The sequence below is a fragment of the Ictidomys tridecemlineatus genome, chromosome 2, assembly GCF_052094955.1.
Source record: "Ictidomys tridecemlineatus isolate mIctTri1 chromosome 2, mIctTri1.hap1, whole genome shotgun sequence".
Taxonomy (NCBI): domain Eukaryota; kingdom Metazoa; phylum Chordata; class Mammalia; order Rodentia; family Sciuridae; genus Ictidomys; species Ictidomys tridecemlineatus.
This window is the reverse complement of record NC_135478.1, coordinates 152,543,452-152,566,260: the sequence shown is the minus strand read 5'-3', so window position 1 is coordinate 152,566,260 and position 22,809 is coordinate 152,543,452. Positions and strand designations below refer to the sequence as shown.

Here is a 22,809-nt window from a genome sequence, read left to right as displayed (position 1 = left end):
AGCACAAATAATAAGCCTGAGCTTCTCCCACACAGAGGCAAGCTGGACAGCACTCAAGGTGGTTTCTATAAATCAGCCAGGAAACAGGGCAACAGCTCCTTGCCTAGAGGCTCTGCATTGCTGGGCCCCAGGATCACAACCACCATTTCTGAACTAGTAGACTTACCTCTCCAGATATTCCTTAACATTATCATAACCATAAAACTTGGCCAGATGAATGAGGATCCCCGTGGCACAGCGGCCATCACGCTTTCGACAATAACTGCAATTGCAGATCCCACGGCAGGGAGGACACATCCAATCCTAAAAGAGATGATGGCAGCAATTTCCCATGGGATATAGGAGCTCTATCTTTAGCAGGGTGACACTGTTGCCCAGAAAGGCTGACCACCCCACATCAGAGAAACAATGACATATGTAGCTGGTCTTGTCTAAAATCGACATATGATTGGTGGGCACCCCTGCTCTTCAAGAAGCAAGTACAGGACCCTCATACCAATTGGCCCTGACTGTAAGAGCATGGGATTTACAAAAATCAAGATATGAATTCCAATTCTCCCAATAGGTGTACTTATTTTGAAATCACTTAACTTGAATAGTCTAATAAACTGGGCACACTCTGTATACACCTTTCAAGTCACAAGCTGAAGGTTAAGAACACAGACCAAGACTACTTAGGTCCAAGCATTACCTTATTTCACAAAGGGAACAAAGCATAGGCAGGTTTACCCACTTCATAAGAGAAAATAACAACTGAAAGAAAAATAACAGTGCTAGGTACTCAGGAAACATTGTACTATAACACACACAACCCCTGGCCTGCAAAAAAAAAAAAAAAAAATCAAAGATCTCTGTTGGAGGAGAGGCACAGGGTTAACTTGTATGGAAACAACTCTAAGAAAACTCTGCTCAGACACTAAAAAACCTGATAAAAATTCTTCTTCTCCATTGGCCTGCTCATTTTCTTTCCAGAAGAAAATGCTATTTTTCATCCCCCTCAGACTTAAAATGTAGGAGGAAAGTAGAAAGGGCTCTACAAAAAACAGAGCTCTTCCAGGTTCCCCACCTTGGGCTCATTTCCCTTCCCCAAAGCGACTTAAAAGCAAATACACTTCCTACCGGGTCCAGCAATGCCAATCTCACGTCCTCCCCATAGCGATTCCGCAGGCACGGGCCACAGAACTGTCCCCGCACCCCACCACAGCTCTGGTTCCGACACACTGTCTTGGTGTCAATGGTCTTCTGCCGACACTGATGGCATGTGTTACCCTGGGGAGGGGGGGGGAGGGTGAGAATGAGCACAGGGAGCAAGAGCTAGGGCCATGAGAAGAGATGCCAATACTGCCCCTCTCCCACAGTCCCTAGGACAAACCCTGGAGGCTTCCACCAGATAGTGGGCACTTTGGTTCTCGGGTCACAGAAACACGACTGAGCAGGGACACCCCCCCCCCCCGAAAGAATGAAACAGTGGACAGGAGCAGAGGCAAGCTTGAGGCAACAGGTACAGTGGTGACAAGCCCCAAGCAGCAACAATTTGGCTGAAGCCCTGAATACCTACAGGGTAAAATCTCCTAATTTTAAAATGTTGGTAATTCAATAAAAAACATTTAAATACTACCTTAAATTACTTATCAAAAAAAATAAATAACAAAGCCCCTCTTTAAATCACCATATAAAAAAAATTTCAATTTCCTCCCAAAATTTTCTATGACTATATTATCCCCCATAACACTATCTTTTTCAATATTTAAGATACACTACTATGTAAGTAATAAAAATGTTAACAATTACACGTAAATATGATTTTATGCTTTTCTAAAATATTATCGCTGCCTCTCCCCAGATTATATGCATGCCTCAGTAACCCACCTCTCCTGATGAGGGTCACTGCACTAAGTCATCTTTCTTTTCCCAATGATGGCTGACCAAGACCCTACAATTTAGAGCCAGGTTCTGAGCCACAAGGAGATGGCACAAGGGTATGAGTCCTGATACAGTTTAAAAACAACATAGGAGTTCAAATACCAATGCCCTGGACTCTCAATCACAGTCATACAAATTATTCACAAAATATAATTTACCAAAACTTTATCATAGATTTTATCTCGCACAGTTATGGCAACATTGTCCAAGTCCTGTTCAGTAATATCCTCCACTGGTCGAAAAGAAGATATACGGCGACGTCGTCTATGCCCCTGGGATTTCCCCTGCAAAAGGACAGAAACTGGAATAAGATATGTTAAGCCATTTCAAACAGATTAAGAATCTTAAAATTGATCATGTCCCTTCTCTATTTCCTGGGAACCCTGTCGTCCATGTAGTTACTCACTGGGCTCAATTTTCTGCTGAAAATTTTGTGGAGACAGGGAAATGAACCTCATTGAACAGTTAAACCCACAAAGTAGAAGGCTCTCAAGTTTCACCCTCCAGACCAAAGTCACTCACAAGGAACCATCCCTGAACTTTCCCACACATAAAAGCACAAGGCTAGCTGGAGCTGTTCACAGGCTTTTACTGCTTCTGCTAGATATCAAATTCAACCCACTTCATGAGCAGTAACCAATGAGCTGCTTCCCAGCTCAGTTTGGATAAAGGACTGTCAATGCAACCTATAGTTTAAAGCAGGGGCCTTCTCAAACTGTGGTCTCAGGGGCATAAGCGTCACCAGGGGACTTGGAAATTAAAGATCTTAGCTGCTGCAGACCTCCTGAGCCACAAACTACCTGTAAACAGGCCTGGTTTAACAAGATGCATCACGTTTGAGGACCAATGGCTTACACAATAATTCAGTTATTACAGTCAGAAAATACCCCACTAGTTGTCTTCCTCCTTCTGATTGTATAAAACTCTTCAGCAAATTTGGTGGCAGAGATGGTAAAGTTTTCTAGAGCAAACTTCTCTGGGGGCCGCGCACTCCGGGTTGGGTTTGTGCGCCGGATGATCTGTCCCTCTGAGAAGGCCCGACGCACTGTTTTCTTCTTCTGAAACCAAAACCACAGACATGCACTTGAGTGCTCTCTTGAATAAAAGCCACTGGGCAACCAATGACTAAGCATCAGCAATGGTGAGAATAATTTTAAGGAGTTTCACTTACCGAAGCTGAGGCTGGCGTTCGTACTGGGAATAAACCTGGCATTGAGTTCAATTCTGCCAATAACTGAGCAAGCTGAAGAACACAAGAAAGCATCTTACATGAATCATTACTGCCAGAATGTTATGGTTTAGAATATGGAGTGTCCCCCAACAGCTCAGCAATCCTTGAACTGATGAGACTATGGGGACTCTTGGAGATAGACTAAATGTATTGTGAGATGATCACGAGCTTTTGGGGAGCAAGGGCAAAATGTTATGGTTTGGGCGTGAGGTGTCCCCCCAAAAAACATGTGAGAAAGTTTAGAGGAAAAATGACTGGGTCATGAAAGCCTTAACTCCAATTAGTCCATTAGTCACCTGACGGGATTAACTGAGTGGTAACTGAAGGCAGGTGGGGCATTGCAGGCAGGGCTCTGGGGTATATATTTGTATCTGGCAAGTGGAGTCTGTGTGTGTGTGTGTGTGTGTCTGTGTCTGTCTCTCTCTCTCTCAAGGAATACAACCCACTGTCTATGCTTTGAGACCTCTGAAACTGGGAGTACCTAAATAAATTTTCCTCCTCTACACTTAGGCTGGTCAGGTATTTTAGTTAGAATAGCAAAAAAGCTGACTAAAACACAGGTCTGTGTCATCCTACACCTCTAGCAAGCCTTTGATTTTGCTACTAAATAGCTTATACAAGCCTCAAGAGTCACATCACATCACCTCACGTGTCGAGATTTTTATCTCCAGAGATAAGAAGCTGACAATACCATTCATCCGCATGAACACAAGGATGGGACACAATGACAACAGTCCTGGAACGTCCAGAGCCTCAGGCACAAGGTTCCTGGCCAGTAATTAGCTGTGCAAAACTGGGACAAATCATTTTGCACGCCTGAATCTCTCTGTTCCAACATGACCAAAACCTAACTGGCTCAACTAGGTGATTCTAAGAGAGCCCCCCAAATCTAATACTTTTAGGTAAATTTCTTGGCAACAGAAACAATTTCTGATGACTTCTCCAAATGAACATTGACACTTCTCCAAATGAACATCGACTAACACCAAGCAAAAAGTACTAATATGCCAATCAGGAGAATTCAAATAGAATTTAGTTTTAGACTTGGTACCACTATAAAATCATATAGAACATAGCTCTTACTGAAGATGCAGATGACACTGAATTAAAAATTTCCATTAGTCAAAGCCAAATGTGCCTTAGAATACAAATCGCCCATAAGCAGGCTTTTAATTTTTTGAAGTAATGTATTGGACATGATTACATTAATATTTCCCCTTTAAAAAAAAAGGATAGAGAGCCGGGCACAGTGGCACATGCCTGTAATCCCAGTGGCTCAGGAAGCTGAGGCAGGAGGAGCATGAGTTCAAAGCCAGCCTCAGCAAAAGCAAGGTGCTAAGCAACTCAGTGAGACACTGTCTCTAAATAAAATACAAAATAGGGCTGAGGATGTGGCTCATTGATTGAATGCCTCTAAGTTCAATCCCCAGTACCACCCACCCCCAAAAAAAGGATAGAGGAAAAAATATTCCAAAATAAGTGATTAAGTGGTAAGATTATTTCTTAAAATTCTGTCAATACAAGGGCTGGGTTTGTGGCTTAGCAATACAATGCTCACCTAGAATGTGTGAGCACTGGGTTCGAGCCTTAGCATCACATTAAATAAATAAATGTATTGTGCCCAACTACAACTAGAAAAAATTTTTAAAATCTGTCAAAATTATAGAACAATGATTTTCAACAATGATCAGATTAAGTTATTGACCCCATTTAGAAAAAACTAAATGCACATCAAGGATTTCACCTTGTTCTACTAACTATTCTAATAAAGACATTTAAAAGTGAGTTTAGCCCCTGAGGTTGTTCTGATCCCTAGACCTTTTCCCAGTCCTTCAGAAATGTCTCCGAGGGGGGCAGTTTCCAGGCAGAAGCCACCTGCCTGTCCTGCCCACAACTCTTACACACTCGGTGACAGCTTCTTTGCTTTTTTCTGCAGTTGCTTGGCCCCTTTCCTCCCCAGCACTCCTGATTCAGAACTCAACCTGACAATCAGGAAGCTTGTAGGGTTCCCTGTAGGACCTGTAAATGGTCCCAGGGGTCTCTTTCTGTTCTGAAACCAGAGCTGATCATGTAATAACAACTTTGGGTTCAGGAAAAGAAAATAGATACACACTCCTCAGAGTACACCCCCCTGACAGAAGCCAAGGTGGCAGGAGTCACCCGTGAGCCTCAGCACCTGCCATTAGAGCCCAGCCTACTCCTGGCACCTCCTGTGGGAGTCTCACCATGGCCTTGTTCTCCTTGATGTTCATGGTCCTCTTCAGCAGAGCATCTGAGTTCTCCTGGTTCTCGTCCCGGGAGTCATCCTCAGACTCAGAGGCAGAATCTTCCGTTTCCTTTGCCTGTTTACAGCTTTTCTTTCTTCCTAGATTTTTTTTACTATCCTGTAAATGTGAGCTGGAAAACAACAGCTCAGAAGAACTATTTTTATCTGATGTTTTTGCCAATTTCTTGGTTGGGAACTGCAAGGCTACTCGTAGGCCAATACTGCTTCTCCGAGACCTGCCTCTTCTAGGTGTAGCCTTTTCTTCCTCTTCATCTTCTTTCTCACTCACCAAGGATGCTTTGCCGTCATCACTTGAATCTGACTCCACGAGCTAATAAAAGAACAAAGACACTATACCACTATAACCCAATGCTGAGCCATGAGTTATAATCTACTCTATCAAAAAACAAACAAAAAACCCTACTCATTTAAAACCACCCAGACATTATTTTAGAAAGAAAAGTAATGAAAAGCTTCCCCTTCCTATTGCTAGATCCCTTTGAACTCTTCACTTAAAGCACACATGAAGTTTGTCGGGGAAATAAACTCAAAACATAAGTAATTTCCTACTGAACCCTGCACAGGTTATGCCCACCCACATGCTGAGTTCCATCAGTCAGGCTGTAAGCAATACACTGACACAGTGGTACTCTGCCACATGAGCAACCAAGGGGTGCATCAGGAAGTCAAGTAAAATGAGGACTATGGGGTATGCGTGACCAGAGTTATCTTCAGATAAAAATGGCATGCAGTGGGGAAAAATACTCATCTGCTCTAAACAGCAGGAACCAAACTCAAGAGTGAAGGGAAAGGAAAGCAGACTTCACCCTGGTGAAGTGACCAAGGAACAGGCAGAGGACCTGCCAATGGTGGGGGACGAGCTGTCATCCTCAGGGCGGACAGGGCTCTCCATCAAGGGAGCTCCCTCTCCTCTCTATAAACTTCAGAACCACAGGGTGACATCAAGTCTGACAGCTCTACAGGCTTATGCAGAGCTCCTGTTCAGTGGGCTCCAGACAACTCTCACCCCAAATTTTCAAACCCCATGCAGTATAGGTCCTCAGCGTGACAAGCTCACTTGGTCTTGCAAGTGAGAAGGCGGTAACATCACAGGTGATAGTTGGGTGACATCCAAGATGTAATAGGGACTCTGAGCAATGGCAGAGGGGGTTAAATACTAGAGACCAAGGACATCATATAGGCATCCTTTCTTGACCACACACGATAAAACAGCCTGGGAATGGCTAGCAGTGAATGCTGAAGATAGGCCACCATGAGCAAAGAGACAATGGGATGGACCAGGACCCAATCCAGTGACTCTGCCTCCTCCCCAGGGACTCTTAAAATTCTAGGTGGACTCAAGATAGAAATGAGAAAGGAAGAAAAAATATGCAGAAAACTTCCAACTCGTGTACCCATCCACCCATCCACACCACGCCAGTAGAGAACTAAGACTGCACCATGTTGACTGATCTATTTTTTACTTTTTTAAGTATCCTAAACTTTCCACACTAGTAGCTTCAGAATTCAGGGAGAACTTGGGACCTGCTCTATTTTTCTCACACTCATCATCGGCTTTGCCTCTCCTGACTAAGGATGTGGAGAAGCACAGTAGAGAACGAGGTGAGGAAAGTGCACAGTCAACACAAGCACAGAAACAGGCCCAAGGACAAGAGCAAAGGTCGGCGCCATGGCTATGGTTGTTCTGCACCTGGCCTGCAGACCACTAGGAACCGAGACTGCGGCAGGACCTATCAGAAGGGACAGTCTGGCCAGTTCTCATGAGCACAGGCAGGGGGCGGGGCTGGGAGGCAGCAGTGCTTGTGGTATAGTCTGGATTCCCTCAAAGGTTCACGTGTGAAGGCTTGGTCCCCAGGGTGGGAACACTGGGAGGTCATGGAGCCTTTAGAAGGTGCTTAGTGAGAGGTCTTTAGATTGTGGGGGAGGAGACTGTGCTGGTAAAGGACCCAAGTCTCTTCCTGGCTCTTTTGACTTCCCGACCATGAGGTAAGTATTTTTGCTCTAACATGCATTCCCACTGTGATCTGATTCTTTACCACAGGCTCAAGGTCACAGGACTAACCAATCACGGGCTGGAAACCTCAAAATCGTGAACCAAAACAACCCATTTTCCGTATACATTGATTATCTCAGGTATTTTGTCATAGCAAAAAAAAAAAAAAAAAACTAATAACATCGAAATTTCTCACCAAAATTTGAAAATAAAATTTGCAGGTAGACCTTATGAGTTATAATCTACTCTACATGCTATTCCCAACTACAACCCTAAATGTGTACAGTCTAAGTGGGGAAAAGACTTGGGATAATCCACTTTTCCTCACTATAAGAAATACAAATTCTTCAACTGACTAGACATCACTTAGCTCAAGAACAGAAGATAGCCATTAAGGTTGGCAAGAATTTTAGTGTCTTACTGGCAAGAAACTTGGGACCTGCTGCTGGACAAAACCCACGAACTGCCACACAGCCAGCTTCTGTAAAGAAAGCCAGAGCAGAGCCGAACCTCCAGGTTGGCTCTGTGTTGCTTTTCACAGGAAAAAGCCACCACCTAACGAGGCCGCCTACCATCAGGGCGCCCTGTTCCATGGCCTCAGCTCTCCCCATGGAAGGGGAGGGACAAAGCCAGCCTGGCAGTCACAGCTTATTTATACTTCCACACTGGTTCTGTGCCAAAAGTTGTTCTTTAGGAGCCACCAAAGGAACAGGCTTAAACTATCTTCACCTTAATCACAAAGGAGGAAATGTTTGTTTACTTTCTGGAATAACCTATGCTGTTTTTCAGTTGATAGAAAACATTTTTGCACTTAAAAAAAAATCCATACAATTGTCATGTTTTTAATGTGTCAGTTAATAACATAAATTCAACTTGAATTGTTTTAAAAAAAATGGAAGGGTAAATAAATGTATTTTTGGATTGGAACTCAAGATATAGAAAGAGAACTTTACCAGAAAAACTGGTAAAATTTCAATAAAGTCTAGAATTTACTTAATAACACATTAATTTCTCAGTTTTGACAACTATATCATGATTACATATGGGGAAATAGGTCAAATACGTATAGGGACTCTCTGTACTATCTTTTTAATTTTATAAATGAAATTATTCCCCAATAAAAATACTTACAGAAAAAAAAAGTCCAAAGGTTGGGCTTCGATGTTATCTTAGAATTCAAACATTAGTTGGCAGAGTAAAAGGAAGAAATTTTAACTGTGAAGGGCTGAGAGATTTCCCCAGGAGTCCAGGAGGAACAAGGATCACCTTTAAGGTTCAAAACCATGCTGGGTTCCTGAAATCAACATGCACAGGGAAATCCCAATCTACACCACGGCTGCATTTCAAATCCAAGAATGTTACTTCACATACAACCAGAAAGGCTGGAAGAAAACTGTTACCCCAGCACAGACTGAAAAGATAAAAGCAGCTCAAAAAATCTGAGATAAACTGGTAAGGATAATAAAGAATACCTGGGACACATCCCCAGAATCCCAAAGGGAAGACAAACGGATTTTTCTAAGAAAGGAACAGACCAGTGGACGGGAGATTAGCCTTACAGCAGCAATTCTTATGTTAATTGACTTATGAAACAAATATAAGAAAAAAAATGAAATCTCTTCATTTGCGAAGTGACTACTTACAAATTTAAAGCTATAATTCAGAAACAGGACTAAAACTTTTACTGCCCACCATCCTACGTGTTGATAATCATTACCATGACTTCTGGGTTACTGTTTACGTTCAGATCATTCTGGGTAAATCCTTCGAAGTCTTCATTCTCTGAGTCAGTGTCCTCTATAAAAATTCTTCTTAGCTCTTCTGTGAAGTATTTGGAATGGAAACGAACATCCTGCTAAATTAAAAACACATACATCAGAGAGACAGGAAGCACAATAGATGTGATGGGGGCGGGGAGGACGGGGAATCACTGGTTGGAGGGATGTGAGTCTTTGCTGCAGATGGATGGCGGTGACAGCCACCCAACACAGTGAGGGTACTTAATGTTACTGAACTGTGTGCTTAAAATGGTTAAGATGGCACATTTTATATAATAACAATTTTCCACCCCCACTCCTACCACCCCCACACGCATGTGCACACACACACATTTTCTAAGGCTGAAAGAAATAAAGACCTACAAATTAGGCAATTTCAAAAAATCAGAATGGTGGTTGCCTTAGTCACTTCTGGCATGACTGGTGAGTACTGATAGAATTCAGCTTCTCCTGCCAAAGCTGGCAACCAGAAATGTCTGCTTTCACACCGAACTGCAAACACAGGGAGAGGAGAGACGAGGAGAAAACCTGGCTTCCTCCCACATGCCATTTTCCCCTAACAGCCATCCAGAGCTGGGGTCCCCTCCAAGAGGGTGAGCCTGGCTCCCTTTCACAGCAAGTGTCTCTGTAGGAAAGAACTGAGGACCCTCACACCCCTCCACCCACTGCCACAGGAGCTGGACTTGCTCCATTACCAATGACCTTGGGGGACTAGAGGGAAGCCACAATCCTCCTCACCCCCCAGAGGTGGGGTGAGCAACCACGGGTGGTAGCAAGTTAAGCAGAGGGAAAGACTGACTGTCTTGACTGATTCTTAAAACACAAAGGTGTTTTCCAATAGTGAATTTTCCTCCTTCTGAAACACCAAAAAGAAGGGACCGGCTCTTAAGAAAGTGGGTTCGAAAGAATGAAATAAAAAAGAAAGGACTACAGACTCAAAGGGAGATTCCCAAGGGCAGCCATCTGCAAGCCTGCAATACTCCATCAGGGTGAGTCTGGGTCCCCAGTTTCCTGACGTCTCATCCTCCCATCCCCAACATATCTGCGACCCCTCACAACACCCCTTTTGATTGAGACTCTTTAGCTCCCCCGCCTTTCCCTGACTTTAATTATATCCTTCTTCAAGCTCTGATATCTTTGGGGGAAAAAAATAGATCTAATAGATGAGTGGAAAAACTTATAGGGGGAATAGAAAAGAAATGCCTACATCCAGCATTCTGTCAGCTTAAAAATGTCTCCTATGAATTATTATGGATAATTGGAGTGAGTTTGCTCAGAGCTAAATTACTTTCTTCCTTTGATGATAGCTGTGGTGCAGCTGCTTGAAAAACAAATAGACACACAAAAGGGAAGTTTCTTTAAAGTGAAATTCAAATTGTGTTCACGAGAGACCAGAGTAGGCTATACATGTAGTGCACAAGTTCAAGCAGCTTCCCTTGGCTGGTTAAATGTATCTCAAGTGTGTGGGGTGTGGCAAGCCTCGGATCAGGGCTCCTCATTAAGAAAGAATGAGTAGAACACAGCTGGCTACTGAGGAAACCCATCATGCACCTGAGTGCTGGAAACATCTGGCTCACAGAGCCCCGAGCCAGCCCCTGCAGGCTGTTTCAGGGAAATGGAGTAAATTTCATTAAATATCCAAAGTTCCTACCCAGAGCCTGCAGGGAACAGGTCAGGGCTGGGAGCAGTGAGTTCCAACCTGCGCTCCCTCTAGCTTTTCCTATCCTTTGTGCAAGACTTGCAGGGCAGTGGATAGCCTGGGAGAAATCCTACCTTTGGTGGCCAGTCCTGATGGAGAAAAACTTAGCCATGGTCCTAAATTGAGGCCTATGCTTTTATTTTGCTAACTCCAAAGGGTGTGAAAATGGTTTTTTATGTGGGTCTGTTTGGAGCTCCACATAGCCTCTCTGCTTTCCATCTCTCACAGCCCCCTGCTCTCTGGAACCTGTTCAGTATGCTTCAAAAGCAATACTTGGGCACCTCCATTCACCATGATCAAGACGGTAAGCAAGTAGCAGACTGGAAGGAGTTACATAGGCAGCTACATCTTTTATTTTGAAGCCCATGTGACATGAAAACAGACTAGAGAGCAACGGCCTACTGAACCAGTCAGATGGGCAACCATTTCTAGTTCCCAGAACACCCAGGGGCCCTTATTCTGTATCATCAGGTGGGATGCAGGATGCTTAAACAAGAGCAAAGGGACAACACAAGGACAAAAGGTCAGAGGCAGGGAAGATAGAAAGCACACTCCCAATAGGAGGTCTCCTCCTTCCAGGAGCTTATAATCTATAGCAGAGCCAAACAGGTCAAGTAACCATGGTGAATGTGCCAGTGGAGACACAACGTGGCAACATCAGGAAGAAAGTCCAGTGAGACCTCATGGAAGGAACAGCATTCGAGCTAGACCAGAGCCAGAGTCACAGGAAGGATGAAGAGTGGGGGTCAGTGGGAACAAAGGGCAATCCACCCAGTTTCTGAGCTGTGTATCCCAGCAGGTGGAAGAGCACCAGGGCAGTTAAGAGACTGTAAAGTGGTGGCCCTGTATCAGGAACATCACAGCTCGTTGCTTCCCAGAAGTGGGTCCTTAAGCAAGGGACAGTGACAGCACCTACAAATGCCCAGTGAAGCTTTAGAGTCAATGCAGTAATAAGAAACCACATGACACACTGTCACAGGCCAACCTGTGAGACCTGGCTGGGGTCAGGCCAGGGGTCCAGGAAGGAAAGAAGTGACTGTTTAAGTACTAGTCACCGCAGCAGAAGCAGCTCCTGTGTTTCTCAGAGCCCAGGGTATGCCAGGCTCTGCACTAGGCACTTCACACATGTCCAGTGCTGCTCAGAGTGCCCCTTAAGGTGGATCCAACAGGCTCTGCTCTCCCTTACTACCTGACCGTGCTCAGAGAGAGACTGGGGAGGAGATGAGACCAGAGCTCGGTCCTTAAAGGATCCCAGTAGGGTCACTGGGGTAGGGGCCATGAGGGCTAGTACAGCTACAGAGGGAAGAGAAGGGAAGGGACAGATATGAGAACACGGCAGAAGTTTCTAAATTTACTCCTGGATGGGAGCAGGTGGGGAGGGGCGAGGGGGGAAGGGTGTCAAGAACAACAGATGCAGATAAAGATGGGCAAATGGGAAAGCCAGACAGACAAGCAGAGGAGGGAAAATTTTGAGTTTCAGCTGTCCCTTGAACAACTAAGAGCAGTCCACCGGGCAGCCCACCTGGGGCTGGAGAGAGAAGCCATACTGCATGTGAAGAACATGGTGACAGCTGCAAGCAGGACTGCCCATTGCTAGGATCAAGAGGGGTGAAAAGATCCGAGGACGAACTCTTAGAGAACCCACGTTTAGGGACAAAGAAGAACTGAAAACAAAAAGCCAACGGTATAACAGATGAAGAGACCCAGGAGTGGAAGGAGGCAGCTGGAGGGATCAAATGTTATAGTGACATCAAATAAGACAAGGATCACAGTGACCAGAAAGGCCTGTTGACCCCAGACAGCACAGCTCCCACTGAGGCCAGAACACACACAGTCACCCAAGTCGGGAAGCAGGCTCTCTTGCAGGTAGGACCGGCTGCTTCCCTTCCTGGAGGGACCCAGCTGAAGCAAGGTGTGTTGAATTTACAGCCATTTAGAAAGAGGCCATGGTGGAGGAGAAGGAAGAATTTTGTGTCACGATGAACACAGAAGAAAATGCCACTGAAGGCTAGAGATTCTGATGGGCCATTCTATTGGCACAATATAAACCTCCAGGAATCTCACTCTCAGAGGACTGTAACTTGTGTTTGCTACAGAGCAAAATAATTAAAGAAGGCATAAGACTCTCCCCAGCAGTTCCAGGCAGGAGGTGCTGATAGAATCTCGCTGCAGGACCAGAGAGAGGCAATTGTCTCATACTAACGGCACATTCCACGCGCCTCCTTGAACTGGCAGGGCTGGCTGTCCCCTGCCAGCCACGTGGGAGGACTCTGAATGCAGCCTCGCCACAGGTAACAGCCCAGAGGTAGCAAAGGAAATGGATTTGCTCATGTGAGGTCCCTTTATTAAAAAAAAAAAAAAAAAAAGTGTGTGCGTGTGCGTGGAGAGAGAGAGGTAGAGTACATAGGAATAAAATACCAACATGTGAGCAAAGCGCTCCCACCAGTGTCTTGAGCATGAAAGGCACAGTACCTCTAAAATACAGCACTCATCTACTAACTCCTATCACCAAGCTCAGAACACTGGAATAAAAGAGCATCCAGACCAAGATCCCGGCTTCCAGACGAACACACCTGCCCTGCCGGCTAGAATCCCTACCTGCTTCCCAGGCTCCAGAGAGTCAAAACTATCACAGCTCTCCTCTGATGACAGAGTTTCCATGGGAACATCATCTCGGAAACCAACGAACTCTTCATCATCACTGGGGGCGTTAAAGATGTCAGCCACTTCTTTAGGGATCTGTTTTGGATTCAAAAAGAGCAGAAGGATAAAACGGAGGCTGTTGTAATCACTTAGGCAAATTCTCTAAAGCAGAGCAGGAATTACCATCTCATGATTTCATCACGCTGCCACAGCTGCCCAGGAGACCCCAGGAACCCTGGGCAAAAGGTGCTTAAGACAAGACCTTATAGCAAAGGTGCTGGGGGGAGAGTAAAATTTTTTCCAATTCTAGATAAACACCCTATTTTATAGGAATATTAAGGATAAACCTAGATGAAAGAAGGAGGGAGGGAGGAAAAATAGGCATCAGTTTCTGGAAACCAACCAATGACCTCTTTTTCCTCTGACAATGGATTTGCCCTTAAATGTCATTCATGTAAAAAAAAAAAAAAATCTCCATCGAGTGTCATTAAGCTCTTCTTTTCTTAAACATTTCTACCTATGGGGTTTTTATTTCTCTGTTGTTATGTGTTGACTCTGAGATATGAAAGTTCATATAATGAAACAAGTAGCTTTCCCCCTCTTTTATACTCAAAACTCATTTAAGCAGTCGTGGAATTAATTCCAAGAGAATTTAAATGCCATTAGGGGCAATTATTCCCAGAGAGAATGTTGTCAGCACATTTGATCTAACAAATATGTATTAGCTGGGAATTCATTTTTGTATATTACCTATTTTTTCTCTCAACCCTTAAAAAGTTCAAACAACAGAAAAGTGAAAAAAAAAATCAGAAATCACCTGTAGATTCCTCACCTGGTAACACCATTTGTCTTCACCTTTGCTTTCTTTCTCTTTTAATAAATGTTAGATTGAATTATAGGCATTTGCTGATGTTTTCGCCCTCAGAAAACAGCAGTTTAATAGAAGCCAACCGAATCCATGTACACCCACCCAAGAAAGCAATTTACAGACATACTAATTTGCTATAAAATACTTCAATGTACATCTCTCCAGGATAAGAACATCCTCCTGGATAACCACAAAACCACAACCAAACCTAAAATGATTGACATTAATTCAGTAATATAATTTGCTATAATTATTTAATTTTAATGTCTGGCACTGTCCCCCCCCCCAAAAAAATTTTAAGACTTTTGTGTGTGTGTGTGTGTGTGTGTGTGTATGTGTGTGGGGGTGGGGGAAATCCTCTCAAGCAAGGCTCGTGTATACTATTTGTTTTATATGACTTTTTTTGTTTTTCCCAACATTGACCCTTTTTGGATAACCTAGGACAACTGCCTGGGGGATTGGCATGCATCCCAAGCTTCTGTGATTGTTTCCTTAGATGAGATTCAGGTTAAATATTTTTGGCAACAATTCTGCCGAAGTGAGGCATACTTCTCAGTGCAATCACACTGAGATGCACAAACTGTCAACTTATCCTACTTCACTAGTATTTTTAAAAAAGTGTAATCATAAGGGCTTCCAAATATATTTCAAAAGTCAGTGGAGTAACATCATGAACACACATGATGACTCCCCAGCAATTACCTACCCAGGGCTAATCTTGCTTCATATTCATCCTACCCAACTGCCTTCCTTTCAAATTATGCAATGAAGCCTACATGAAAACTTCAAATGAGAAGGGTTCAGAGGGCTCTGGATAGCTGAGCTCACGACGTACAGGAAGGTGAGCAAGGGCTCGTCCATGTGCAGGGAGGATGGTGCTCAGAAGGGGAGGCTCCCATGCTGCAGACCCCTCACCCCAAGTATCTCTTCATCCGGTTATTCCTTTGTGCCCTTTAAAATACCCAGTAATAAACCAGTTGCCATAGAAGGTATTTCCCTGAGTCCTATGAAGAGCTCTAGCAAATCAAACCCAAGGACAGGGGTAGGGGAACCCCAACTGGTAGCCCAGTGGTCAGAAGTTGTGGAGGCCCACATTTGCAACTAACATTGGAAATGGGGGCTCAACCTGTGGGGTCTGGCTATCTCCAGGTAAGAGAGTCAAAACTGAATTAAATTTAAGGACACAACTGCTGGCTGACCCATGGGAAGAAATCCTCACTCGTTTTGGGCTCACAAGTGATCTGTTTCTGGGGGTAACGGAGGAGGAACAGTTTGGTTATGCTCTATATATTCAGACACTGCTTCTAGGCTTTTTGACTGGACAAAATAAAGGTATTTTAAATGCCTTAAACCACAATACACAGTGACACCTTGAACTCACATCAAGTGGAACAAGATTCTTCCTTGCCTCCCCTAATCCCACGTTAGTGTCACCTTTCCCCATGATGAAAACCCCCGACTTCCAATATTTCTAACATACTTATCCATGAGCTCTATCCACAACATACTCAAAACAGTGTCCATCACACCATCAATAAAGAATGAAGTTCAAGTTTTCTTTGCAGTGCCTTCTATCCCTGGAACACAGTATCCCTATCTACTACAACCTTTTCTCAAGGTAACCAATCCTTGTCCCTGGAAATGCAAAGGTGCTTTCCAGGTACTTCCCATTTCATGGCACAGTATATTAAGATATGCCCTCAAGGTTCAAGATCTAACAAAATCATTTTTACTGCTCCACTAAGACAGTCTCACGTGAAACTGACACTTTATTTTTACATTGAATGTATGACTAATGCAATGACTCCTAGCACAGTTTGCTGCTACCACCTTGACTCCTGCTAAAGCCCAGGAATTTTCTCCACCTTTGTTTTTGCACAATCATTGCAAATAAAAAATAATAATAATAATAATAAAAAGGAGTAAATAATGTCAGTATCATTAAGACAATAAATTACCCTCATGGGTTACTACAAGGTTCTCAGGGTCCCTCAGAGTGCCCTTTTATTGCATGCTAGCATAGACAATGTTGTGTAGTCAAAACTAACTTATACTCTGAATTTGTGTGTGACTGTGGGCGTGTGAGCGTGTGTGTGCGCGTGTGTGCATGTGCGTGTGTGTGTGTTGAAATAACCTTACATTCAGTCAGGTTCAGTTGAGAAATTACTAATTCCTAATCTACTTATTTTCATCACAATTTTAATGCTTGTTTCAAAATTACTAGAAATCAATAATTCAAAGAAATTTAACAGTAGGTTTTCAGAGAACATAAATCCAGAGACTGGATTCTCCGAGTCCAATGATGTTGGAGTTAACACAGGCACTTTTCCATCATCTCATAAAATCAGCTTCAGCTCCTGGGACAAACAGGAACAACACTCAGCCTACCTCTGAAATGCTGGGGTGGGGGGGTGGGGGCAGGGGTGTAAAAACTTTTCACCAGGAAGTACAATGAGCAGTGCTTCCCACCCTTATCTTGTCAGACACCTTCTGTTGTTGTTTAGCTATCAGAACTCACGCTCCAAGAGAATCCTGTGTGACAGACACACAGACAACACCTACGAAAGTGTAAACATGCCGTACATAGTTCACCCAACACCAAGTTCTACCCCCAAAGTGGTACTGAGACAGGGATGGTATGTCCACGTCAGTCTCTCTTTTTTTGGAGGGGGTGGGGGGACAGGACACTCGACCACTGAGCCACATCCCCAGCCCTATTTTGTATTTTGTTTAGAGACAGGGTCTCACTGAGTTGCAGAGTGCCTCACAGTTTCTAAGGCTCGCTTTGAACTCCCCCGATCCTCCTGCCTCAGCCTCCTGAGCTGCTAGGACTACAGGAGTGTGCTCAGTTTAACATAAATGGCTACAAGAGGGGCATTCCATGAACAGATTTATTGGGAGAAAATCCACAGAGAACAGAAAGTCTCAGAGATAGGAACAAACGGCTTCCAGTGGCCAGTACATCAGCCCCAGCATCACCATGTGGAGCCCCTCACTGTGTAAGGTCTGCAATTCTCAACCTTCCTCCTGCATCTGCTCCAGAGGTGCCATCAGGGGGCTGTAATTGTTAGAAACAAAGGGGAAGAACACACGTTGCAAAATGCATTCTTGGGGTACAAAGGACTGATTCTTGCTGCCAGACTTTAAGTTTGAAGATTTACCAAAAATCTCTATCAAATATCCCTATGTCCTCAATACAATGTTTAATTTAACAGACACAACAAAGGGGAGAGGGTTTGTAAAACAGGAACCCAATAAAAAAAGGACACGCTTCTAATGTCTGACCAGTTCAGCGGATCCATACATTGACCTCACGAGCTGTCATCTTCTTGGGCTGCGATCCACGGGGTAGCTGTGTGGTCCACACAGGGTGCAAACTGACTTTTTTAAAGTGTCTGCTCCATCTGTTAACATCAATCCTAACATTCACCAAAAAGAAAAGTAAAGCAAATAACTGAAAAGACAACACATTTCCCACCAGTGGCTATTTATGTAAGTTGAATTCACACAGAATTAGGATGACCTCAATCTAGTCAGCAAACACAAAATCCGGAAAACTCCCTTCTGAAAGCTCTATCTTGATTCATTATTTTTTAAAAATCGCAGACACATTCGTGCCATCCCTGACTCTCATATACACTCTTGATGTGTGTTCCCTCTATCCTTATTGGAATTAACCATGGGACGATCAGTAAAAGTCAAGTGGGGACCAGGAGTCAATTCCCCGACAAGGGCAGAGGCTCGAGAATGGCATCCTTGAGCATCTGCACCAGGCCTAGCTCCATAGGCCACCAATAAATACTTGCTGAAAGTATTTAACCTGTATGACTTTGTAGTCTCTTACCTAGAAAAGGTACATTTTCCTAGGAAAGGCACTGGGTCAAAAGGTACGCTCTGTGACATTCCTATAAAAGAGGAATTAAGAATTTTCACCCAGAATGCTAGGACATCTACACACAACAGTGGCGGTCATAGCTCCTCTTCTGGAAAGGGCCGCAGATCTCACTCGTAGCCATATAAATTTCCCAAGAACTCATCTCTAGAACAGACACTGCAATTCAGTGGGTTGGGGGGCCACCAGGCAAGTGTAAAATGAGATGGGACGGTGCCCACCCATGAGGGAAGCCACTCCTGAACTCTAGCTAACCACTACCAGGCGGGAACAGGGGTCCAGTGGGCCTGACCTTCAACATTCCCAGGAATCTGAGTCTGGGTGGGAAGGACCAAATATCTCTGTGATGGATCTCAAACCTTTAAGAGAAAGCACAGAGCAGAACTATGGAATACCACAGAGCTGTCTGGAAATTCCAGAGTGCCAGAATTTCAACTAGTATTACTAGTACATCTACTACTAGTACCTGGCATTAACTTTTGTGGGCACCAAAGTGTTAAGACAATTAAGAAAAATGTTAAAATAAAAATTGCCTTGTTCAGCACAGCATTATTCACAAAAGCCAAAAGCTATCCAATGATCCATCAATGGGAGAATAAGCAAGATACGCCATACACATGCTATGGAATATTATTCAGCCATAAAAAGGAAGGAAATTCTGACAGGTGCCACAACATGAATGAACCTTGAGGGGTTTATGCTAACTGAAATAAGCCAGCCACAAAATGACATATTCTGTATGACTCCACTCATGAGGTACCTAGTGAGGGTAATTCCTGGCAACAGAATATAGAAAGGTGTTGAATGGATACAGAATTTCAGTTGCACAAGATGGAAAAAATACTAGAGCTCCTCAACCTCCTTCACATACCCATGTACACACACCGGGTGGTACTGAGCTGTACATTTCTAAATGGCTGAGACAATAAAAGTTATGTGTATTTTTAACGTATTTTTTTAAAAAATTCTACAATAAAAGAGATTTTAAAAGATAATTTAAAAATCAGGCATGCTTCCCTCCTTAAAATAATCTCTTCTAAACGGACAGAACAATTATCACTGTGTCCCACTTCTAATGCTGCCAGCTGATTAGGGACATGTGGTTGGAGAATCCAGCCTTCTCACCTAAGCCTCAGGTGTCCAGAGTCAGCTTTGAGCATGTGCATGACCACACCTCAACCCAGGTATCCAGATTTCAGAGTCCAAAAGTCACCTCAGAGTCTAGAGAGCAGAGCTGTTTGCAGAACCATGTTTGGCTGAAACCCAGCACTGCTCCATCCCAGACAAGGTGTTGTAATAACAACCAATCCCCCAGTAGCTGGCTGCACCTTGCCAACTAGGTGCTCGTGTATCAGCTCCTGAGGAAAAACAAAGCAATGCGTTGGAGGTCTCCCTCTCACTTTGACCTCTGCCTCCGCCAGCCCAAGTCTTAATTAAAATTCAATAAAAAGCTGATGAACTATAAAAAGACGCCTCAAGCTGCCAGCTGGCTTTCCATCAAGTATTTACCTTTGAAAATAAATTAATGTGAAGCATCGCTAATTTAAAATTTTATACTGTAAAATTAAGTATAATTTTTTAATTAAAGCTTTTCCATATCTCAATGGTATCTAAATGTATCCTTCCTTCCCGGATTTAAAAAAAAAAAAAAAAAAAAAACCTCCAACCCTCTTAGCCAGGAGGAACATATTTATCACCCATTAATTTCTAAAGAAAAAAAAATAGTCAATTGATTCAAGGGCTGATGTGATAAAGCTTCAGGAAATGCTTTTTACTGTAGGAATATGGAAACAAGCTCCATTTCATTTTAAGCCTAAGTTAAAAAAAAAAATTCACACACCCACACACACGGCTGCATTTTTGTTAAGTGTTTTGAGAGCCACTTGATGGCTGTGACTGCAGAATTTGCAGGGTGCACTGTCCTGCATCTGTGTACAGAAGCAGCATTGCCTCCCCATGGATCTGCCTCATGGGAGGTTTTATGTCATTTTCTACCAAAAGCATGGTCAATTCTTTAAATCTTTTTCAAATAAATTGGATGGTCCATAAGGAAACATACATTACCATGTATTATTTACAAGAACTAACCCAGAAATGGTTCACAGTCCCGAGTATGAAAACCTAAAACTACAGAGTCGGCATTGGTGGTGCACACCTGCAAGTCCCAGGCTCTGAAGAGGCCAAGGCAGGGGGATCGCCTGAGCACAGGGGTTCAAGGCCAGCATGGACAACACAGCAAGACTCCCTGTGACACTGGGTTAGGCAAAGAACTCTGTAAGATAACATCAGAAGCACAATGCAGATTTTTAAAAATCCTGTTACAGCAGAACTTCGGAGACAATTATCTGCCAATCATGTATCTGATAAAGGACCTGGACTCAGATTATACAGGAAGAACTCTCAAAACTCAGTAACAAGGAAACATCCCAGATTTTAAAAAATAGACAAAAGGTCTGAACAGATCCCTCACCAAAGACATGTGTATGGCAGATAAGCACATGGAAAGATGTCTAACACCCTTGGTCATTAGGGAAATGCAAATTAAAATTACAATGAGATACAACTATGTACTATTAGAAGGGTTTAAAAAACATGACCATATAGAAGCCAGGCATGGAGGTGCACGCCTGTAATCCCAACAACTTGGGAGGCTGAGATAGGAGGATCCCAAGTTCAAAGCCAGCCTCAGCAACTTAGCGAGGCCCTGGGCAACTTAGGGGGACCCTGTCTCAAAAAATAAATACATACATAAGAAGGATTGGGGATGTAGAATCAGTGGTAAAGTGACCCTGGGTTAAAATCCCTAGGGATTTTTTTAAAAAGACAATACCAAGGGCTGACAAGAGCAACCAACCCTCACATGTTGCTGACTGAAATGCAAAATAGTAGGGCCACTTTGAAAACTAATTTATCAATTTCTTATAAAGTTAAATATTCACTTACCATAGAGCCAACAATCCCACACCTGGGTATTTATGTACATGAAATAAAAACATATTCAGGCAAAACTTGTATGCAGCAATTTTATTCCAAAACCAAGCAAAGATTTAAGTCAACTAGGGAACAAATAGGCAGAAGTAGTTTTGTCCACACAAAAGAATCCTCTCGGTAATAACAAAGAATGAGTTACTGATACACAACATAAAAAAACTTCAAACACATTATGCTAAGTGGAAAAAGCTACAGATTGTATGATTCCACCTACCTGATTTTTTGCAAAAGGCAAAAACTACACAAACAGAAAAGAGACCAGTGGCTGCCTGGGGCAGGAGGTGGAGGGCTGACTATAAGAGGCAAAGGAGAGTTTTGAGCAGTGATGGAATTGACTGGGATGTAATCACAAAGCTGCAGGCATGTGTCAAAACTCTTGGGACTGGGGGTACATTAAATTCAACCTTAGTTGAGAAAGATAAATATGCAGAGACAGCTGAACAATACAGATCGCCCAGAAATGGATCCCAGCCATGAGTAAAACACAATCAAGGAAACACCACACATCAATGGGAAGGAAAATGTGCTTCCAGTGAATGATGCTGGCAAAATCAGCTGAGGAGAAGAAAACAGGTAATTTTGCTTCTCTCCTGATGCAAATCAAATAGAGTTACAGCAAACTACAAAGAGCAGTATGATTAAGGTGCACATGCACCTGGCCTCCAAATGGGAAGACTTTAGTCACCAACATAAAGAATATCAAGATGAGCTGTGTGCAGTGTTACACATCTGTAAACCCAGAGGCTCTGGAGGCTGAGGCGGGAGGATCATGACTTCAAAGCCAGCCTCAGCAAAAGCCAGGTACTAAGCAACTCAGTGAGACCCTGTCTCTAAATAAAATACAAAATAGGGCTGGGGATGTGGCTCAGTGGTTGAGTGCTCCAGAGTTCAATCCCTGGTACCAAAAAAATAAAAATAAAACGATGGGAAACTGTGTGTTTCTGGCCCCATAATAATTTAAAGCTTCTTATTTAAAACAAAATTTATAAAGCAAAAAAAAAAAAAAAAAGTTTGGAGCAAAGACTTGCCAATATAACAAATTATTAACATTAATAATTTCACTTCATGCAAATGAAACACATCCAAGAGTCACAGGGACAAAACAGAAAAACAAAGAAAAGTCAAATATTAGGCAACACAGAAGGGGTTAAAAACGTTTTAAAATTAAGTCTCAGCCAAAGTAGTAATGAAAGGAATGTAAATTAAAATAGGTATCATTCTCATTTTGATGACATGACATTTTGTTTCAGTTTTTAAAGAACATGTTAAATCATGGGGAAGATGTGACAAGACAAACATCACCACACAGAACTGAGAGGAGGATAAACAGGCCCAAATTTTCAGAAAAGAAAATTGGTCATATACATCTGTATTTGTCAGCTTGTGTTACTACAACAAAATACCTGAGGCAGCTAGCTTGATAAAGAGCAAAGGATTAAGCTCAGCTTCAGAGGCTGGAAAGTCCAAAGAAAATGGTGTAGGCAATGGACCTGGGCAAGGTGGA

General features: G+C 43.2%; 1 protein-coding gene across 2 annotated transcripts in view; it reads right to left on the bottom strand.

The window, feature by feature from the left end:
- Cdca7l (cell division cycle associated 7 like) overlaps positions 1-22,809 on the bottom strand; it is a 45,300-nt gene that overhangs the window by 1,615 nt on the left and 20,876 nt on the right. The window contains exons 2-9 of one of the 2 annotated variants that reach the window (XM_021728752.3): positions 13,510-13,650; positions 9,152-9,286; positions 5,380-5,751; positions 3,095-3,166; positions 2,811-2,981; positions 2,082-2,207; positions 1,120-1,269; positions 167-303 (exon numbers count right to left, since the gene is read on the bottom strand). In XM_021728752.3, coding sequence (XP_021584427.2) covers positions 167-303; positions 1,120-1,269; positions 2,082-2,207; positions 2,811-2,981; positions 3,095-3,166; positions 5,380-5,751; positions 9,152-9,286; positions 13,510-13,650 — 1,304 coding nt within the window. Of the gene's footprint in view, positions 1-166; positions 304-1,119; positions 1,270-2,081; positions 2,208-2,810; positions 2,982-3,094; positions 3,167-5,379; positions 5,752-9,151; positions 9,290-13,509; positions 13,651-22,809 lie in introns of both variants that reach the window. The other variant, XM_005328801.5, reaches the window with a different exon arrangement.